The sequence below is a fragment of the Oncorhynchus mykiss genome, chromosome 24, assembly GCF_013265735.2.
Source record: "Oncorhynchus mykiss isolate Arlee chromosome 24, USDA_OmykA_1.1, whole genome shotgun sequence".
In the NCBI taxonomy this organism is placed as follows: domain Eukaryota; kingdom Metazoa; phylum Chordata; class Actinopteri; order Salmoniformes; family Salmonidae; genus Oncorhynchus; species Oncorhynchus mykiss.
The window spans coordinates 33,763,482-33,781,770 of NC_048588.1; the positions used below are offsets into that span (position 1 = coordinate 33,763,482).

General features: G+C 47.5%; 1 protein-coding gene across 1 annotated transcript in view; it reads left to right on the forward strand.

The window, feature by feature from the left end:
* Positions 1-14,543, forward strand: part of inppl1a (inositol polyphosphate phosphatase-like 1a) — a 77,695-nt gene extending 63,152 nt beyond the window's left edge. The window contains exons 22-27 of the mRNA XM_036961175.1: positions 4,043-4,198; positions 4,673-4,757; positions 4,876-4,968; positions 7,986-8,679; positions 10,370-10,518; positions 13,092-14,543. Of these exons, the coding sequence (XP_036817070.1) occupies positions 4,043-4,198; positions 4,673-4,757; positions 4,876-4,968; positions 7,986-8,679; positions 10,370-10,518; positions 13,092-13,191 (1,277 nt within the window). The 3' untranslated portion in view covers positions 13,192-14,543. The remainder of the gene's footprint in view (positions 1-4,042; positions 4,199-4,672; positions 4,758-4,875; positions 4,969-7,985; positions 8,680-10,369; positions 10,519-13,091) is intronic.
* The last annotated feature ends 3,746 nt before the right edge of the window (positions 14,544-18,289 follow it).

Consider the following 18,289-nt stretch of genomic DNA (forward strand, 5'->3'; position numbering starts at 1 on the left):
TCTTGTGTTCTGTCTCCAAGTGTGTGTGTTCTGTCTCCAAGTGTGTGTGTTCTGTCTCCAAGTGTGTGTGTGTGTTCTGTCTCCAAGTGTGTGTGTGTGTGTGTGTGTGTGTGTGTGTGTGTGTGTGTGTGTGTTCTGTCTCCAAGTGTGTGTGTGTGTGTGTGTTCTGTCTCCAAGTGTGTGTGTGTGTGTGTGTGTGTTCTGTCTCCAAGTGTGTGTGTGTGTGTGTGTGTTCTGTCTCCAAGTGTGTGTGTGTGTTCTGTCTCCAAGTGTGTGTTTGTGTTCTGTCTCCAAGTGTGTGTGTGTGTGTGTGTTCTGTCTCCAAGTGTGTGTCTGTTTGTGTTCTGTCTCCAAGTGTGTGTCTGTTTGTGTTCTGTCTCCAAGTGTGTGTCTGTTTGTGTTCTGTCTCCAAGTGTGTTTGTGTGTTCTGTCTCCAAGTGTGTGTTCTGTCTCCAAGTGTGTGTGTGTGTGTGTGTGTGTTCTGTCTCCAAGTGTGTGTGTGTGTGTGTGTGTGTGTTCTGTCTCCAAGTGTGTGTCTGTTTGTGTTCTGTCTCCAAGTGTCTGTCTGTTTGTGTTCTGTCTCCAAGTGTCTGTCTGTTTGTGTTCTGTCTCCAAGTGTGTTTGTGTGTTCTGTCTCCAAGTGTGTGTGTTCTGTCTCCAAGTGTGTGTGTTCTGTCTCCAAGTGTGTGTGTGTGTGTGTGTGTGTGTTCTGTCTCCAAGTGTGTGTGTTCCAGGGTTTCCCTTAGGAAACATTTGACCAGCAGCATTTTAATTTACCGGACCCATATGCATTGGGTGCACAACCTGATTAGTGTGTCCACCCACAGTGCTCAGAAACACACAAATCACATGTCCATTATGGTCATTCATATTAACACAACCTGATTAGTGTGTCCACCCACAGTGCTCAGAAACACACAAGTCACATGTACATGATGGTCATTCATATTAACACAACCTGATTAGTGTGTCCACCCACAGTGCTCAGAAACACACAAATCACATGTCCATGATGGTCATTCATATTAACACAACCTGATTAGTGTGTCCACCCACAGTGCTCAGAAACACAGAAATCACATGTCCATGATGGTCATTCATATTAACACAACATGCAACAATGTGCGTCCTTAGTGAATTCAGATGAGCATTTTGAAGATGTTAGAGGATCTGTCCATTAATTTACCTTCCATAGTATAACAGCTTACCTGTTATTTTCTCTTTCTGTGTGAGAATGAAATAGTCTATTCCAAACAGACTCCGAGACAGTTGTTGGACGATAGATCCCAAATTCATACAACTAGTAGGCCTCGGTCACATCCCCCAGAAAATGTAAAAAGCATAGAGTCTGATGCAACAGATCAGCACGTTTTAGCTTGATCAATTATTTCTTCACACTTGAAGCGCAGCAATGCTCACGTGGCAGTAGGCTACAGATGTCAGATCTTAACTTGATCATGCTTTTGCTGCAGAGAATTGTCCTGATGCATCAGGAAATTCTAATGAGCCTCGTGATTGGTTAAAAAATTAGCAGTTGTCTTTCTCTCCTTGCGGGGGCAGTCAAGTCATTGGGATCAGGGCTCGCTATCTGAAAAGAACGTTGTCTCGCTCAAACGCTATAGGCTTAGGTTGTATTACTGCAACATTGAAATGTACAGAGATGAATCTGAAATGCAGCCAAACACATCAACGACCGTTGTTTTATATAGCTTAATAAGACAGTACTAGTTCCTGCAGATGGTACTAGTTCCTCCAGTCGGTACTAGTTCCTCCAGACGGTACTAGTTCCTCCAGATGGTACTAGTTCCTCCAGACGGTTTTAATGAATTCTTAAGTCGTGTTTTTTTCCATGATATTATATAGAACATGATGTTCATCCTGTGTCACTTTACTTGGACTGAGAACATACCGTTTGACATGATTATGACCATCATAATCATATTAGCCAGATATAGGCCCTTATGTCAGGCCCTTATGTCAGTCACAAAGAGGGTGTCTTGTCCTGCTCCTGAATTCATCCCAGTCATCAGCAACAGAGCATTGGGGTAGGTGCATGTCTGACGTCACTGTGTCTGCAGTTACAATGATGATAATTGAATGTGGTCATTTTCAGAAAACGTTATCTAACGTAAACATACTGTTGACGAGTAGGCTATGGTGTCATGGAATGTTTCACCCTGTGTGGGAGGTTTAGTGGGCTTTGACACTCTTATGTAGGTGTTATAACCAGCCATAAATAAAGTAACTACCCTGGTAGGTTTAGTGGGCTTTGACACTCTTACGTAGGTGTTATAACCAGCCATAAAGTAACTACCCTGGTAGGCCTTTGGCTACTGGACAACGAAAGTTGATTATGAAAACCAATAGAACATAAGATAAATAGTCTACTGGTCTCAATGACATATGGAAGTCTTTAAAACAATAGTCTACTGGTTTCAATGGTATATGGAAGACTTTAAAACAATAGTCTACTGGTTTCAATGACATATGGAAGTCTTTAAAACAATAGTCTACTGGTCTCAATGACATATGGAAGTCTTTAAAACAATAGTCTACTGGTTTCAATGGCATATGGAAGTCTTTAAAACAATAGTCTACTGGTTTCAATGACATATGGAAGTCTTTAAAACAATAGTCTACTGGTTTCAATGGTATATGGAAGACTTTAAAACAATAGTCTACTGGTTTCAATGACATATGGAAGTCTTTAAAACAATAGTCTACTGGTTTCAATGGCATATGGAAGTCTTTAAAACAAAAGTCTACTGGTCTCAATGGTATATGGAAGTCTTTAAAACAATAGTCTACTGGTTTCAATGACATATGGAAGTCTTTAAAACAATAGTCTACTGGTTTCAATGACATATGGAAGTCTTTAAAACAATAGTCTACTGGTTTCAATGACATATGGAAGTCTTTAAAACAATAGTCTACTGGTTTCAATGACATATGGAAGTCTTTAAAACAATAGTCTACTGGTTTCAATGACATATGGAAGTCTTTAAAACAATAGTCTACTGGTTTCAATGACATATGGAAGTCTTTAAAACAATAGTCTACTGGTTTCAATGACATATGGAAGTCTTTAAAACAATAGTCTACTGGTTTCAATGGCATATGGAAGTCTTTAAAACAAAAGTCTACTGGTCTCAATGGTATATGGAAGTCTTTAAAACAATAGTCTACTGGTTTCAATGACATATGGAAGTCTTTAAAACAATAGTCTACTGGTCTCAATGACATATGGAAGTCTTTAAAACAATAGTCTACTGGTTTCAATGACATATGGAAGTCTTTAAAACAATAGTCTACTGGTCTCAATGACATATGGAAGTCTTTAAAACAATAGTCTACTGGTTTCAATGACATATGGAAGTCTTTAAAACAATTACCTCCACGTTTATAGACACATGTATTATTTTTTGTCTCGGCTACTTTGAAGCAAGGTAAGACCTGCTTCACAATATGAAGTATAACGTTAAGGTTTCACACAATTTAAGTAAACGTTTTGAAAATGCATGTACTGCCTCCAGCTTGACGTTGAAAGGTGGTGTGTGTCGTGCTGAAGCCCGCCTACCGTTGCCTAAAGCACTTTCAGGGCAAATAAGAAGCGCGCTTGGAATTACTAGTTACATTTAATTTGTAGCTTTTTATCGTCGTGACCATTGACGCTGTTTTTTTTAACTCGGAATTGAAGCGTTTAGATGTGTTGTGAAATGATTGGGCTCCTGAAAGCATGTTTCACTCCAGCCGCAACAGGAGCTGAAGAATCATAACGACTAATAAAAATACACATGCACAATTTAATTTCACCTAATTATGCAAATGAACCTATTAGACCAATGAGCACCGGTCAGATTTATTTCCACCAATGAAAAGGCTAAAAAATAATTATTTTGAATTGGGAGTTTTTTCTTCTTCTGCCTGACAATTGGCTGATGCAACTTTATTTATCAGCTTTAAATCAAATTAAATAAATATCAGCCAAAAGCCAGCTAATGAAACTGGTGTGTTGTACTGATGGTGTGTGTCTTCTCCTCAGGAGAGTGTGTGGTGGCTCTGAAGTCCATGATAGGAAGCACGGCACAGCAGTTCCATACCTACCTGTCCCACAGAGGGGAGGAGACGGGCAACATCAGAGGGTCTATGAGGGTCCGCGTGCCAGCAGAGAGGATGGGCACCAGGGAGAGGCTCTATGGTAACACTGTCTGTCTGTCTGTCTGTCTGTCTGTGTGTCTGGTCGTAAAGGACATTGTCTGGTCGTAAAGGACATTGTCTGGTCGTAAAGGACATTGTCTGGTCGTAAAGGACATTGTCTGGTCGTAAAGGACATTGTCTGGTCGTAAAGGACATTGTCTGGTCGTAAAGGACATTGTCTGGTCGTAAAGGACATTGTCTGGTCGTAAAGGACATTGTCTGGTCGTAAAGGACATTGTCTGGTCGTAAAGGACATTGTCTGGTCGTAAAGGACATTGTCTGGTCGTAAAGGACATTGTCTGGTCGTAAAGGACATTGTCTGGTCGTAAAGGACATTGGTTGATTGGAAGTACGGTTTATAAACTATATTCATCCATCCTTAAAAATAGGCTAATTACATTTTTGGAGAACCAACACATTATGGTGAGAGAACAAAATGTTTTTTGATTTGTTGATTGATGTGTGTGTCCTGTAGAGTGGATCAGTGTGGATAAAGATGAGACGGGAGGACCCAAAGGCAGATCCACTCTGCCCCCCCGATCAGGACACGACTACGTCAAGTGAGTAATCCACCCTGAACCCCCCACCCCCGGTCCTAACCACACCGTGGAGTTAAACCATAAACTTCTGTAGTATGTTCTATAGCGTGTTCTTAGCGTGTTCCTCCGTGTCTCGCAGGCCGTCTTCGACACACAAACACGTGGGGGCGGTGCTTGGGAAGGTGAGCGAGGAGGGAGAGAGGAGTACCAAAGAGGAGGTGACTGCAGCAAGGTAACACACACACACACACACACACACACACACACACACACACAAAGAGACACACTCTTCTCACACACACACACACACACACACACACACTCTTCTCACACCACACACACACACACACAAAGAGACACACTCTTCTCACACACACACACACACACACAAAGAGACACACTCTTCTCACACACACACACACACAAAGACACACACTCTTCTCACACACACACAAAGGCACACACACACACACACACACTCTTCTCACACACACACAAAGACGCACACACACACACACACACTCTTCTCACACACACACAAAGACACACACTCTTCTCACACACACACACACTCTTCTCACACACACACAAACACACACACTCTTCTCACACACACACACACACTCTTCTCACACACACACAAACACACACACACACACAAACACACACATTCTTCTCACACACACAAACACACACACTCTTCTCACACACAAACACACACACTCTTCTCACACACACACACACACAAACACACACACACACACTCTTCTCACATACACACACACACTCTTCACACACACACTCTTCTCACACACACACACACACACTCTTCTCACACACACACAAACACACACTCTTCTCACACACTCTTCTCACACACACACTTCTCACACGCACACACACACACACACACAAAGACACACACTCACACACAGACAGACACACACACACACTCTTCTCACACACACACAAACACACACACAGACGGACACACACACAGACGGACACACACACAGACGGACACACACACAGACGGACACACACACAGACGGGCACACACACAGACGGACACACAGACACACAGACGGACACACAGACACACAGACGGGCACACAGACACACAGACGGGCACACAGACGGGCACACAGACACACAGACAGACAGATACACGCACACAGACAGATACACATAGACACACACAGACACACAGACAGGCAGACACAGACAGACAGACACACACAGACAGACAGACAGACATACACAGCCAGACACACACAGACCAAGACACACAGACCAAGACAGACAGACAGACAGACAGAGACACACAGACACACACACACACACACAGACACAGACAGACAGACACACAGACAGACAGACAGAGACACACAGACAGACAGACAGACACAGACAGACAGACAGACAGAGACACACAGACAGACAGACACAGTAACACACAGACAGACAGAGACGCACAGACAGACGGACATGCACAGACAGACACACACACACAGACAGACACACACAGACGCACCGACAGATATACACAGACACACACAGTAACAGACAGACAGAGACACACAGACAGACAGACAGAGACACACAGACAGACAGACAGAGACACACAGACAGACAGACAGAGACACACAGACAGACAGAGACACAGACAGACAGAGACACAGACAGACAGAGACACAGACAGACCGGAAGACAGACACACACACACAGACCGAGACACACACAGACAGACCGGAAGACAGACCGGCAGACAGACAGAGACACAGACAGACAGAGACACAGACAGACAGAGACACAGACAGACACACACACGGACACACACACACACGGACACACACAGACAGACCGACACACACAGACAGACAGACACAGGCAGACAGACATAGACGGGCAGACAGACACAGATGGGCGGGCAGACAGACCCAGATGGGCGGGCAGACAGACACAGACGGGCAGACAGACAGGTAGACAGACGGGCGGGCGGGCAGACAGACACGGGCGGGCAGACAGACACAGACGGGCGGGCAGACAGACACAGACGGGCGGGCAGACAGACACAGACGGGTGGGCAGACAGACACAGACGGGCGGGCAGACAGACATAGACGGGCGTGCAGACAGACATAGACGGGCGTGCAGACAGACATAGACGGGCGTGCAGACAGACATAGACGGGCGGGCAGACAGACAGACAAACACAGACGGGCGGGCAGACAGACAGAAAAACACGGACGGGCGGGCAGACAGACAGACAAACACGGACGGGCGGACAGACAGACAAACACGGACGGGCAGACAGACAGACACAGACGGGCGGGCAGACAGACAGACAGACAGACGGGCGGGCAGACAGACAGACGGGCGGGCAGACAGACAGACAAACCCAGACGGGCGGGCAGACAGACAGACAGACACAGACGGGCGGGCAGACAGACACAGACGGGCGGGCAGACAGACACAGACGGGTGGGCAGACAGACACAGACGGGCGGGCAGACAGACATAGACGGGCGTGCAGACAGACATAGACGGGCGTGCAGACAGACATAGACGGGCGTGCAGACAGACATAGACGGGCGGGCAGACAGACAGACAAACACAGACGGGCGGGCAGACAGACAGAAAAACACGGACGGGCGGGCAGACAGACAGACAAACACGGACGGGCGGACAGACAGACAAACACGGACGGGCAGACAGACAGACACAGACGGGCGGGCAGACAGACAGACGGGCGGGCAGACAGACAGACAGACGGGCGGGCAGACAGACAGACAAACCCAGACGGGCGGGCAGACAGACAGACAGACAGACACAGACGGGCGGGCAGACAGACACAGACGGGCGGGCAGACAGACACAGACGGGCGGGCAGACAGACACAGACGGGCGGGCAGACAGACAGACAGACACAGACGGGCGGGCAGACAGACAGACAGACACAGACGGGCGGGCAGACAGACAGACAGACACAGACGGGCGGGCAGACAGACAGACAGACACAGACGGGCGGGCAGACAGACAGACAGACACAGACGGGCGGGCAGACAGACAGACAGACACAGACGGGCGGGCAGACAGACATTCAGACAGACAGACAGACAGACAGACAGACAGACACAGACGGGCGGGCAGACAGACAGACACAGACGGGCGGGCAGACAGACACAGACGGGCGGGCAGACAGACACAGACAGACACACAGACCTAAGGCTCCTGCTGTGTGTGTTCCAGGGCTAAGCAGGACTCTGCGGAGGGAGACCCCTCCACCTGTAAAAACAACAGCTACAATAACCCCGCCTACTACATCCTGGAAGGCGTTCCTAACCAATCAGCTGCCACCCTGTCCTCGGAGCTCCTCCCCTCCCCCTGCTCCCCCCCAGCCGGTAAGGCACTCCTGTCTGGAGGGGGCAGTGGGAGGCCCTCCTCAGGTTCCTCCCACCCCCGCAGGCACACGGCTGGACACCCTGTCCGGCCCATCAGTGAGGAGGGGTCCTCGGAGGATGATGGGATTGCAGTGGTGGGGGTGGTGTCAGGTGGAGGAGCGGGAAGCACACTGAACCGTCCTCCTCCTGACTTCCCCCCTCCCCCCCTTCCTAAAGGAGCACTGGAGATGGCCGACACCCCCTTCTCTAAACCACGCCCCCTGTACCCCGACCTGGCCGAGGTGAAGATCCCCGCAGCCAATTCCAGTCCTGCCTTCGTCCTGGGGGAGGACTTTAGGAGGGGAGGGCCCGGGGGGCTGGACGACCAATCATGTTCGGTGCTTCAGATGGCGAAGACACTGAGTGAGAGCGAGTACCCCCCTCCTCCCCGTGCCCCCTCTGCACCCCCCCATCTCAGAGGCCAGGGGTTGGGGGATGCCTGTCGCACCTTCCCTCCCCGAGCCCCCATCACAGAGAGCATCGCTGAAGACCTACCAGAGGAAGTGAGATGTTTGAGGGAGGGAGGGAGCGAGGGGGGGAGGGGTGAGGGAGCGAGGGGGGGAGGGGTGAGGGAGCGAGGGGTGAGGGAGGGAGGGGGGGAGGGGTGAGGGAGGGAGGGGTGAGGGAGGGAGGGGGGGGGTGAGGGAGGGGGGGGAGCGAGGGGTGAGGGAGGGAGGGGGGGAGGGGTGAGGGAGGGAGGGGGGAGGGAGGGAGGGAGCGAGGGGGGGAGGGGTGAGGGAGCGAGGGGTGAGGGAGGGAGGGGGGGAGGGAGGGGGGGGGGGTGAGGGAGGGGGGGGAGGGAGTACTATGACTTAAAGACAAGCAGAAGTGCTCATGGTGTTGTTAGTTATTATGATGTATTAATGAAAAGCTTCTCCAGTGTTAAAGTCTCTGTCTGTGTGTGTCTGTGTGTGTCTGTGTGTGTCTGTGTGTGTCTGTGTGTGTCTGTGTGTGTCTGTGTGTCTCTGTCTGTGTGTCTCTGTCTGTGTGTGTCTGTGTGTGTGTCTCTGTCTGTGTGTCTCTGTCTGTGTGTCTCTGTCTGTGTGTCTCTGTCTGTGTGTGTCTGTGTGTGTGTCTGTGTGTGTCTGTGTGTGTGTCTCTGTCTGTGTGTCTCTGTCTGTGTGTCTCTGTCTGTGTGTGTCTGTGTGTGTCTGTGTCTGTGTGTCTCTGTCTGTGTGTCTCTGTCTGTGTCTGTGTGTCTCTGTGTGTGTGTCTCTGTCTCTGTGTCTCTGTCTGTGTGTGTCTGTGTGTGTCTGTGTGTGTCTGTGTGTGTCTGTGTGTGTCTGTGTGTGCCTGTGTGTGTGTGTCTGTGTGTGTCTGTCTCTGTCTGTCTGTCTGTGTGTGTGTGTGTGTGTGTGTCTGTGTGTCTCTGTCTGTGTGTCTCTGTCTGTGTGTCTCTGTCTGTGTGTCTCTGTCTGTGTGTCTCTGTCTGTGTGTGTCTGTGTGTCTCTGTCTGTGTGTCTCTGTCTGTGTCTGTGTGTCTCTGTGTGTGTGTCTCTGTCTCTGTGTCTCTGTCTGTGTGTGTCTGTGTGTGTGTCTGTGTGTGTGTCTGTGTGTGTCTGTGTGTGCCTGTGTGTGTGTGTGTCTGTGTGTGTCTGTCTCTGTCTGTCTGTCTGTGTGTGTGTGTGTGTGTGTGTCTGTGTGTCTCTGTCTGTGTCTCTGTCTGTGTGTCTCTGTCTGTGTGTCTCTGTCTGTGTGTCTGTGTCTGTCTGTGTGTCTCTGTCTGTGTGTCTCTGTCTGTGTGTCTCTGTCTGTGTGTGTCTGTGTGTCTCTGTCTGTGTGTCTCTGTCTGTGTGTCTCTGCCTGTGTGTCTCTGTCTGTGTCTCTGTCTGTGTGTCTCTGTCTGTCTGTCTGTCTGTGTGTGTGTGTCTGTGTGTGCCTGTGTGTGTCTGTGTGTCTCTGTCTGTGTGTCTCTGTCTGTGTGTCTCTGTCTGTGTGTGTGTCTGTGTGTCTGTGTGTCTCTGTCTGTGTGTCTCTGTGTGTGTGTCTCTGTCTGTGTGTCTCTGTCTGTGTGTCTCTGTCTGTGTGTCTCTGTCTGTGTGTGTCTATGTGTGTCTGTGTGTGTCTGTGTGTGTGTGTCTGTCTCTGTCTGTCTGTCTGTCTGTGTGTGTGTGTGTGTGTTTGTGTGTCTCTGTCTGTGTGTCTCTGTCTGTGTGTCTCTGTCTGTGTGTCTCTGTGTGTGTCTGTGTGTAGGCGCTATGGGGAAGCAGTAGCTCGTCTCTCTCCGTGGGGGAGTCGTCTGTGGGAGAGTCGTCTGTGGGGGAGTGGCTACAGAGATTAGGGCTGGACCGCTATGAGGAAGGTCTGCTGCACAACGGCTGGGACGACCTGGAGTTCCTCAGGTACACAGACACACAGGGTGTTTCTCGATATGCATACTACCGTGCTCCACACTCTCTCATGCTTCAAGTGCATTCTCCAAGGAGGTTCTCTTGAGTCCATTCTTGTGAGGACAAGAGTGTGGAGAACTCATGAAACGTTACATTTGAAAAGCACTCACACCACCCTTACTGTGTTACCTCACACGGCACCTCCCCATTCACTGAACCTTCTTCCAGCCAGGACAATGACAATGGGCCAAACAATATGTAAACAAAGCAACCGTTTTACTTCATAATTATCAGATAGATATACAGTGGCTTGGGAAAGTATTCACCCCCCTTGGCATTTTTCCTATATTGTTGCCACACAACCTGGAATTAAAATAGTTGTTTGTATAATTTGATTTACACAACATGCCTAACACTTTGAAGATGCAAAATATTTTTTATTGTGAAACAAGCAAGAAATAAGACACAAAAAAAAAAAGAATTTGAGCGTGCATGGACTAGGCCATTCCAACCACTCGTGTGTTGCTTTAGCAGTATGCTTAGGGGCATTGTCCTGCTGGAAGGTGAACCTCCGTCCCAGTCCCAAATCTCTGGAAGACTGAAACAGGTTTCCCTCAAGAATTTCCCTGTATTTAGCGCCATCCATCATTCCTTCAATTCTGGCCAGTTTCCCAGTCCCTGCCGATGAAAAACATTCCCACAGCATGATGCTGCCACCACCATGCTTCACTGTGGAGATGGTGTTCTCGGGGTGATGAGAGGTGTTGGGATTGTGCCAGACGTAGTGTTTTCCTTGATGGCCAAAAAGGTCAATTTTAGTCTCATCTGACCAGAGTACCTTCTTCCATATGATTGGGTAGTTTCCCACAAGCCTTTTGGTGAACACCAAATGTGTTTTTTTTTTTTTTTAAGCAATGGCTTTCTTCTGGTCACTCTTCTGTGAAGCCCAGCTCTATGGAGTGTACGGCTTAAAGTGGTCCTATGGACAGATACTCCAATCTCCACTGTGGAGCTTTGCATCTCCTTCAGGGTTATCTTTGGTCTCTTTGTTGTCTCTCTGATTAATGCCCTCCTTGCCTGGTCTGTGATATTTGGTGGGCGTCCCTCTCTTGGCAGGTTTCTTGTGGTGCCATATTCCTTCCGTTTTTTAATAATGGATTTAATGGTGCTCCGTGGGATGTTCAAAGTTTCTGATATTTTTTTATAACCCAACCCTGATCTGTACTTCTCCACAACTTTGTCCCTGACCTGTTTTGGAGAGCTCCTTGGTCTTCATGGTGCCACTTGCTTGGTGGTGCCACTTGCTTAGTGGTGTTGCAGACTCTGGGGCCTTTCAGAACAGGTGTATATATACTGAGGTCATGTGACACTTAGATTGCACACAGGTGGACTTTATTTAACTAATTATGTGACTCTGAAGGTAATTGGCTGCACCAGATCTTATTTAGGGGCTTCATAGCAAAGGGGTGAATACATATACACACACCACTTATCCATTTTTTGGGGGGGGTCGGGGGTTATTTTAACAAGTTATTTTTTTCACTTCACCAATTTGGACTATTTTGTGTATGTCCATTACATGAAATCCAAATAAAAATCCATTCAAATTACAGGTTGCAATGCAACAAAATAGAAAAACCGCCAAGGGGGATGAATTGCAAGCCACTGTATGTGAATCGTTGTAATCTAGATAGCCAGCTAGCTAGTTAAACAGGCATACATGACCATAAAACAAATGTAATGCAAGGTACAGTAGATGTCAATTCTTTATTGGTAGCTACTTAGCAAGTCTTCATGGCTAGCTAGCTAGCTAGCCAGTCAGCCCTATTGACTTACTATGGACTTACCCATTCACTGAACCTTCATTCAGGACAATAGAGATGAAACAATATATACACAAAGCTAACGGTTTACTTCATAACTATCAGCTAGCCAAATGTGAATCGTATTAATATCGCTAACCAGAGAGTATAACAGGCAAAAATGACCTAACACGAACATTATCCAAGGTAGATAGATGTCAGTTCTTTATGGGTAGCAAGCTAACAATTATTTGTGACTATCTGGCTAACTAACAGTAGTAGCTAGCCAGTTAGCTCTATTGACTTACTATGGGCTTACAACCTACGCACACTACAGTGGGTATTGTAAGCAGGTAACCATACCAAAATGAACACAGCATGTATTTATTAAGGTATCAAGATTAAAATATTGTAGTGAAGCTTATGAGATGTGACTAGGCAACATTTGATTCCGAAGTCGGAGTGTATTTTCTCTCGCTTCAGCTCAAATAATGGACGCCATTGATTTCACGAACATTTGCATAATTTCCTACGTGGTTGCTCCATATTTCTTTGAATACTTTCCGTTGAAGCTTGCATCAAAATATTTACAAACACAGATCGCATTTGAGAAGTGTCCTCCGTGCTCCGTTTCAGATACTTTGATTTGGACTCATACTCCGACCCTCCCGTGCTGCAATTTGCGTGCTCGGAGTACGGTAGTATGCTTTTTGAGAAACACACACACAGTCGATCATGAAACATGTCACTTCATGAATCTCATCCAATCATGTTCCTCCTCAGTGACATCACAGAGGAGGACCTAGAGGAAGCAGGCATTCTAGACCCCGCCCACAAGAGGATTCTGCTGGAGAGCCTGAGACAGCAGAAGCAACAGAAGTGAGCTGAACCGGTCCATACTGAGCTGAGACGTGCTAATCCATGCCAGACTGTGCCTTCTGAGAGAAATTGCACTCCATTATACTTTCTGTTGACCAACAGATTTTTCAAACGTCCCTTTTTAGATGTATTGTACTGTGTAAGTGTCTTTATGTTAATGTAACTGTGGCTGTTGTGTTAGCCAGCCTTATTTAAACAGTAGAAACATTTCAGTCCTTTGTTAAGAATCAAAACATGGACCTCTACCCTGCCACCTGCATAACAGACCCCTTGTCTCTCACCCCGCCCCCTTCCCTCTCACCCCGCCCCTTTCCTCTCACCCCGCCCCTTTCCTCTCACCCCGCCCCTTTCCTCTCACCCCGCCCCTTTCCTCTCACCCCGCCCCTTTCCTCTCACCTCGCCCCTTTCCTCTCACCCCGCCCCCTTCCCTCGTCCTGAGAAACCATTCTGCTCCTGGGATGTAGTAGACATTCAGGCTGCGACTTCTTCGGGCTTGCCTCAGCTAGAAAAACAGCTTGGTAGAACTGAGTTTATTATTGTTTTTATTCCGCTCATGAATATGATTATTAATGACTATTTGTTCATTGGTGCAGTGTTTTTTTTGTGTTTTATGTTTTTGAGATAAAGGGAATGTAGCGAACCACACCAGCACTGTTTGACTGAATCTTTTGTTGAGCCGTGCTGGGCTCCAAGGCCCCTGTCAGTAGCACAAACTGCAGACCCATCATGCAGTTGTCCATGTACTAATTAGTGTTTAATTGATGCTGAGCCAGCCTAAACACAGTGGGTCCCCAGGATCCTTACTGAGAAACACTGCCACACATCACACGCTGCTGGTTGTTCTTTTCACCACATGGTGGTGCTGTTGTCCTGGCAACCTCAGTAGGACCACAGGTAAGAAACTGAAGAGACACCAAGTGATATAAAGGACTGTTTTTAACATTACACATTAACATTCATGAATTTGTTTTATATAAATGTATATGTTGATGTTATTTGACTGTTGTAAAAAAAAGAAATGACTGTGTTGCACAATGAGAGGAAACAGGAGAAATGTGAGTGAATGTCTTGTTAATCTGTTATCACCTTTAGCCCTATAGCATAGTGGCCCCTCCTATACCCCCCCCTCTCCGCTCCCGTCTCCTATAACCCCCCCTCTCCCATCCCTTCTCCTATACCCCCCTCTCCCATCCCTTCTCCTATACCCCCCTCTCCCATCCCTTCTCCTATACCCCCCCTCTCCCATCCCTTCTCCTAAACCCCCCCTCTCACATCCCTTCTCCTAAACCCCCTCTCTCACATCCCTTCTTCTAAACCCCCTCTCTCACATCCCTTCTCCTAAACCCCCCCTCCCATCCCTTCTCCTAAACCCCCCCCTCCCATCCCTTCTCCTATACCCCCCTCTCCCATCCCTTCTCCTATACCCCCCTCTCCCATCCCTTCTCCTATACCCCCCCTCTCCCATCCCTTCTCCTAAACCCCCCCTCTCACATCCCTTCTCCTAAACCCCCTCTCTCCCATCCCTTCTCCTAAACCCCCCCTCCCATCCCTTCTCCTATACCCCCCTCTCTCATCCCTTCTCCTATACCCCTCCTCTCCCGTCCCATCTCCTATACCCCCCCTCCCATCCCTTCTCCTAAACCCCCCCTCCCATCCCTTCTCCTATACCCCCCTCTCTCATCCCTTCTCCTAAACCCCCCCCTCCCATCCCTTCTCCTATACCCCCCTCTCCCATCCCTTCTCCTATACCCCCCCTCTCCCATCCCTTCTCCTAAACCCCCCCTCTCACATCCCTTCTCCTAAACCCCCTCTCTCCCATCCCTTCTCCTAAACCCCCCCTCCCATCCCTTCTCCTATACCCCCCTCTCTCATCCCTTCTCCTTTACCCCTCCTCCCCCGTCCCATCTCCTATACCCCCCCCCCTCCCATCCCTTCTCCTAAACCCCCCCTCCCATCCCTTCTCCTATACCCCCCTCTCTCATCCCTTCTCCTATACCCCTCCTCTCCCATCCCATCTCCTATACCCCCCCTCTCCCATCCCATCTCCTATACCCCCCCTCTCCCATCCCATCTCCTATACCCCCCCTCTCCCATCCCTTCTCCTATACCCCCCTCTCCCATCCCATCTCCTATACCCCCCCTCTCCCATCCCTTCTCCTATACACCCCCTCTCCGATCCCATCTCCTATACCCCCCCCTCTCCAATTCCTTTTCCCTTTCTCTTCTCCTATGACCCCCAGTTCCTTCTATACCCCCAGTGACTTTGATGCCAAGTTAGATTCTTTCCTTATGAGAGTGTTGATTCGTCCACTCCTCCCTAGTCAAGCTCTACACAGCCCTGCCAACTCCACCTTGCCATAACACTGTTCTCCTGTTATTCTCTGTAGGTTATTTCCTGTAAAGATTGTCTGTTTCGAGCTCCAGTCTGGTCTTTCTCTGGTTGTAACAATGTAACCATTGATCTCTTGTTATCGTTGTTTTTTCAGCAAATAAAAAGCTAATATTTAATCCATCAACACTGTTTGTTTCTCTTGGCACCGTAACTGACTACATTTACAGTGGGGCAAAAAAAGTATTTAGTCAGCCACCAATTGTGCAAGTTCTCCCACTTAAAATGATGAGAGAGGCCTGTAATTTTCATCATAGGTACACTTCAACTATGACAGACAAAATGAGAAAAAAAAATCCTGAAAATCACATTGTAGGATTTTTAATGGATTTATTTGCAAATTATGGTGGACAATAAGTATTTGGTCAATAACAAAAGTTTATCTCAATACTTTGTTATATACCCTTTGTTGGCAATGACAGAGGTCAAATGTTTTCGGTAAGTCTTCACAAGGTTTTCACACACTGTTGCTGGTATTTTGGCCCATTCCTCCATGCAGATCTCCTCTAGAGCAGTGATGTTTTGGGGCTGTTGCTGGGCAACACAGACTTTCAACTCCCTCCAAAGATTTTCTATGGGGTTGACATCTGGAGACTGGCTAGGCCACTCCAGGACCTTGAAATGCTTCTTACGAAGCCACTCCTTCATTGCCCGGGCAGTGTGTTTGATCATTGTCATGCTGAAAGACCCAGCCACATTTCATCTTCAATGCCCTTGCTGATGGAAGGAGGTTTTCACTCAAAATCTCACGATACATGGCCCATACATGTTTGAGGTTGTGGACAGGTGTATTTTATACTGATAACAAGTTCAAACAGGTGCCATTAATACAGGTAACGAGTGGAGGACAGAGGAGCTCTTAAAGAAGAAGTTACAGGTCTGTGAGAGACAGAAATCTTGCTTGTTTGTAGGTGACCAAATACTTATTTTCCACCATAATTTGCAAATAAATTCATTAAAAATCCTACAATGTGATTTTCTGGATTTTTTTCTTCTCATTTGGTCTGTCATAGTTGAAGTGTACATATGATGAAAATCTTTTTAAGTGGGAGAACTTGCACAATTGGTGTCTGACTAAATACTTTTTTGCCCCACTGTATGTGTTTAATGGAAATACCTACAAGAGGACAAGGAAGAACTATGAGTAAAATAGAAAATGCCTTGTATTGTTTAATACAACATACAGCACGCTATTAAAAATAACTGACTGGAGTCCTCTGTGGTGAATTAATACTGACTTGTCAATGGTGATGACATCTTGTTCTGTTGTCTCCTCCAGTTTACTATGAGGGCTCAATGAAGGCTGTTTTCACCATCCCTGGCTTCAGGAGCTTCAGTTTTGACACAGGGGATCAGTATATTTGTACACTTTCTTTCTGTTGTTGGTGCTGAGACTAGAAGACTGGCTACTGTGACTCCCTTTTCTGTGTGTGTGAGTGAGACCTTGACAGAGGTTATTTGAGGAGGAGAAGAAGCTATGTGAGTGAGACCTCGACAGAGGTTATTTGAGGAGGAGAAGAAGCTATGTGAGTGAGACCTCGACAGAGGTTATTTGAGGAGGAGAAGAAGCTATGTGAGTGAGACCTCGACAGAGGTTATTTGAGGAGGAGAAGAAGCTATGTGAGTGAGACCTCGACAGAGGTTATTTGAGGAGGAGAAGAAGCTATGTGAGTGAGACCTCGACAGAGGTTATTTGAGGAGGAGAAGAAGCTATGTGAGTGAGACCTCGACAGAGGTTATTTGAGGAGGAGAAGAAGCTATGTGAGTGAGACCTCGACAGAGGTTATTTGAGGAGGAGAAGAAGCTATGTGAGTGAGACCTCGACAGAGGTTATTTGAGGAGGAGAAGAAGCTATGTGAGTGAGACCTCGACAGAGGTTATTTGAGGAGGAGAAGAAGCTATGTGAGTGAGACCTCGACAGAGGTTATTTGAGGAGGAGAAGAAGCTATGTGAGTGAGACCTCGACAGAGGTTATTTGAGGAGGAGAAGAAGCTATGTGAGTGAGACCTCGACAGAGGTTATTTGAGGAGGAGAAGAAGCTATGTGAGTGAGACCTCGACAGAGGTTATTTGAGGAGGAGAAGAAGCTATGTGAGTGAGACCTTGACAGAGGTTATTTGAGGAGGAGAAGAAGCTATGTGAGTGAGACCTCGACAGAGGTTATTTGAGGAGGAGAAGAAGCTATGTGAGTGAGACCTCGACAGAGGTTATTTGAGGAGGAGAATAAGCTATGTGAGTGAGACCTCGACAGAGGTTATTTGAGGAGGAGAAGAAGCTATGTGAGTGAGACCTCGACAGAGGTTATTTGAGGAGGAGAAGAAGCTATGTGAGTGAGACCTCGACAGAGGTTATTTGAGGAGGAGAAGAAGCTATGTGAGTGAGACCTCGACAGAGGTTATTTGAGGAGGAGAAGAAGCTATGTGAGTGAGACCTCGACAGAGGTTATTTGAGGAGGAGAAGAAGCTATGTGAGTGAGACCTCGACAGAGGTTATTTGAGGAGGAGAAGAAGCTATGTGAGTGAGACCTCGACAGAGGTTATTTGAGGAGGAGAAGAAGCTATGTGAGTGAGACCTCGACAGAGGTTATTTGAGGAGGAGAAGAAGCTATGTGAGTGAGACCTCGACAGAGGTTATTTGAGGAGGAGAAGAAGCTATGTGAGTGAGACCTCGACAGAGGTTATTTGAGGAGGAGAAGAAGCTATGTGAGTGAGACC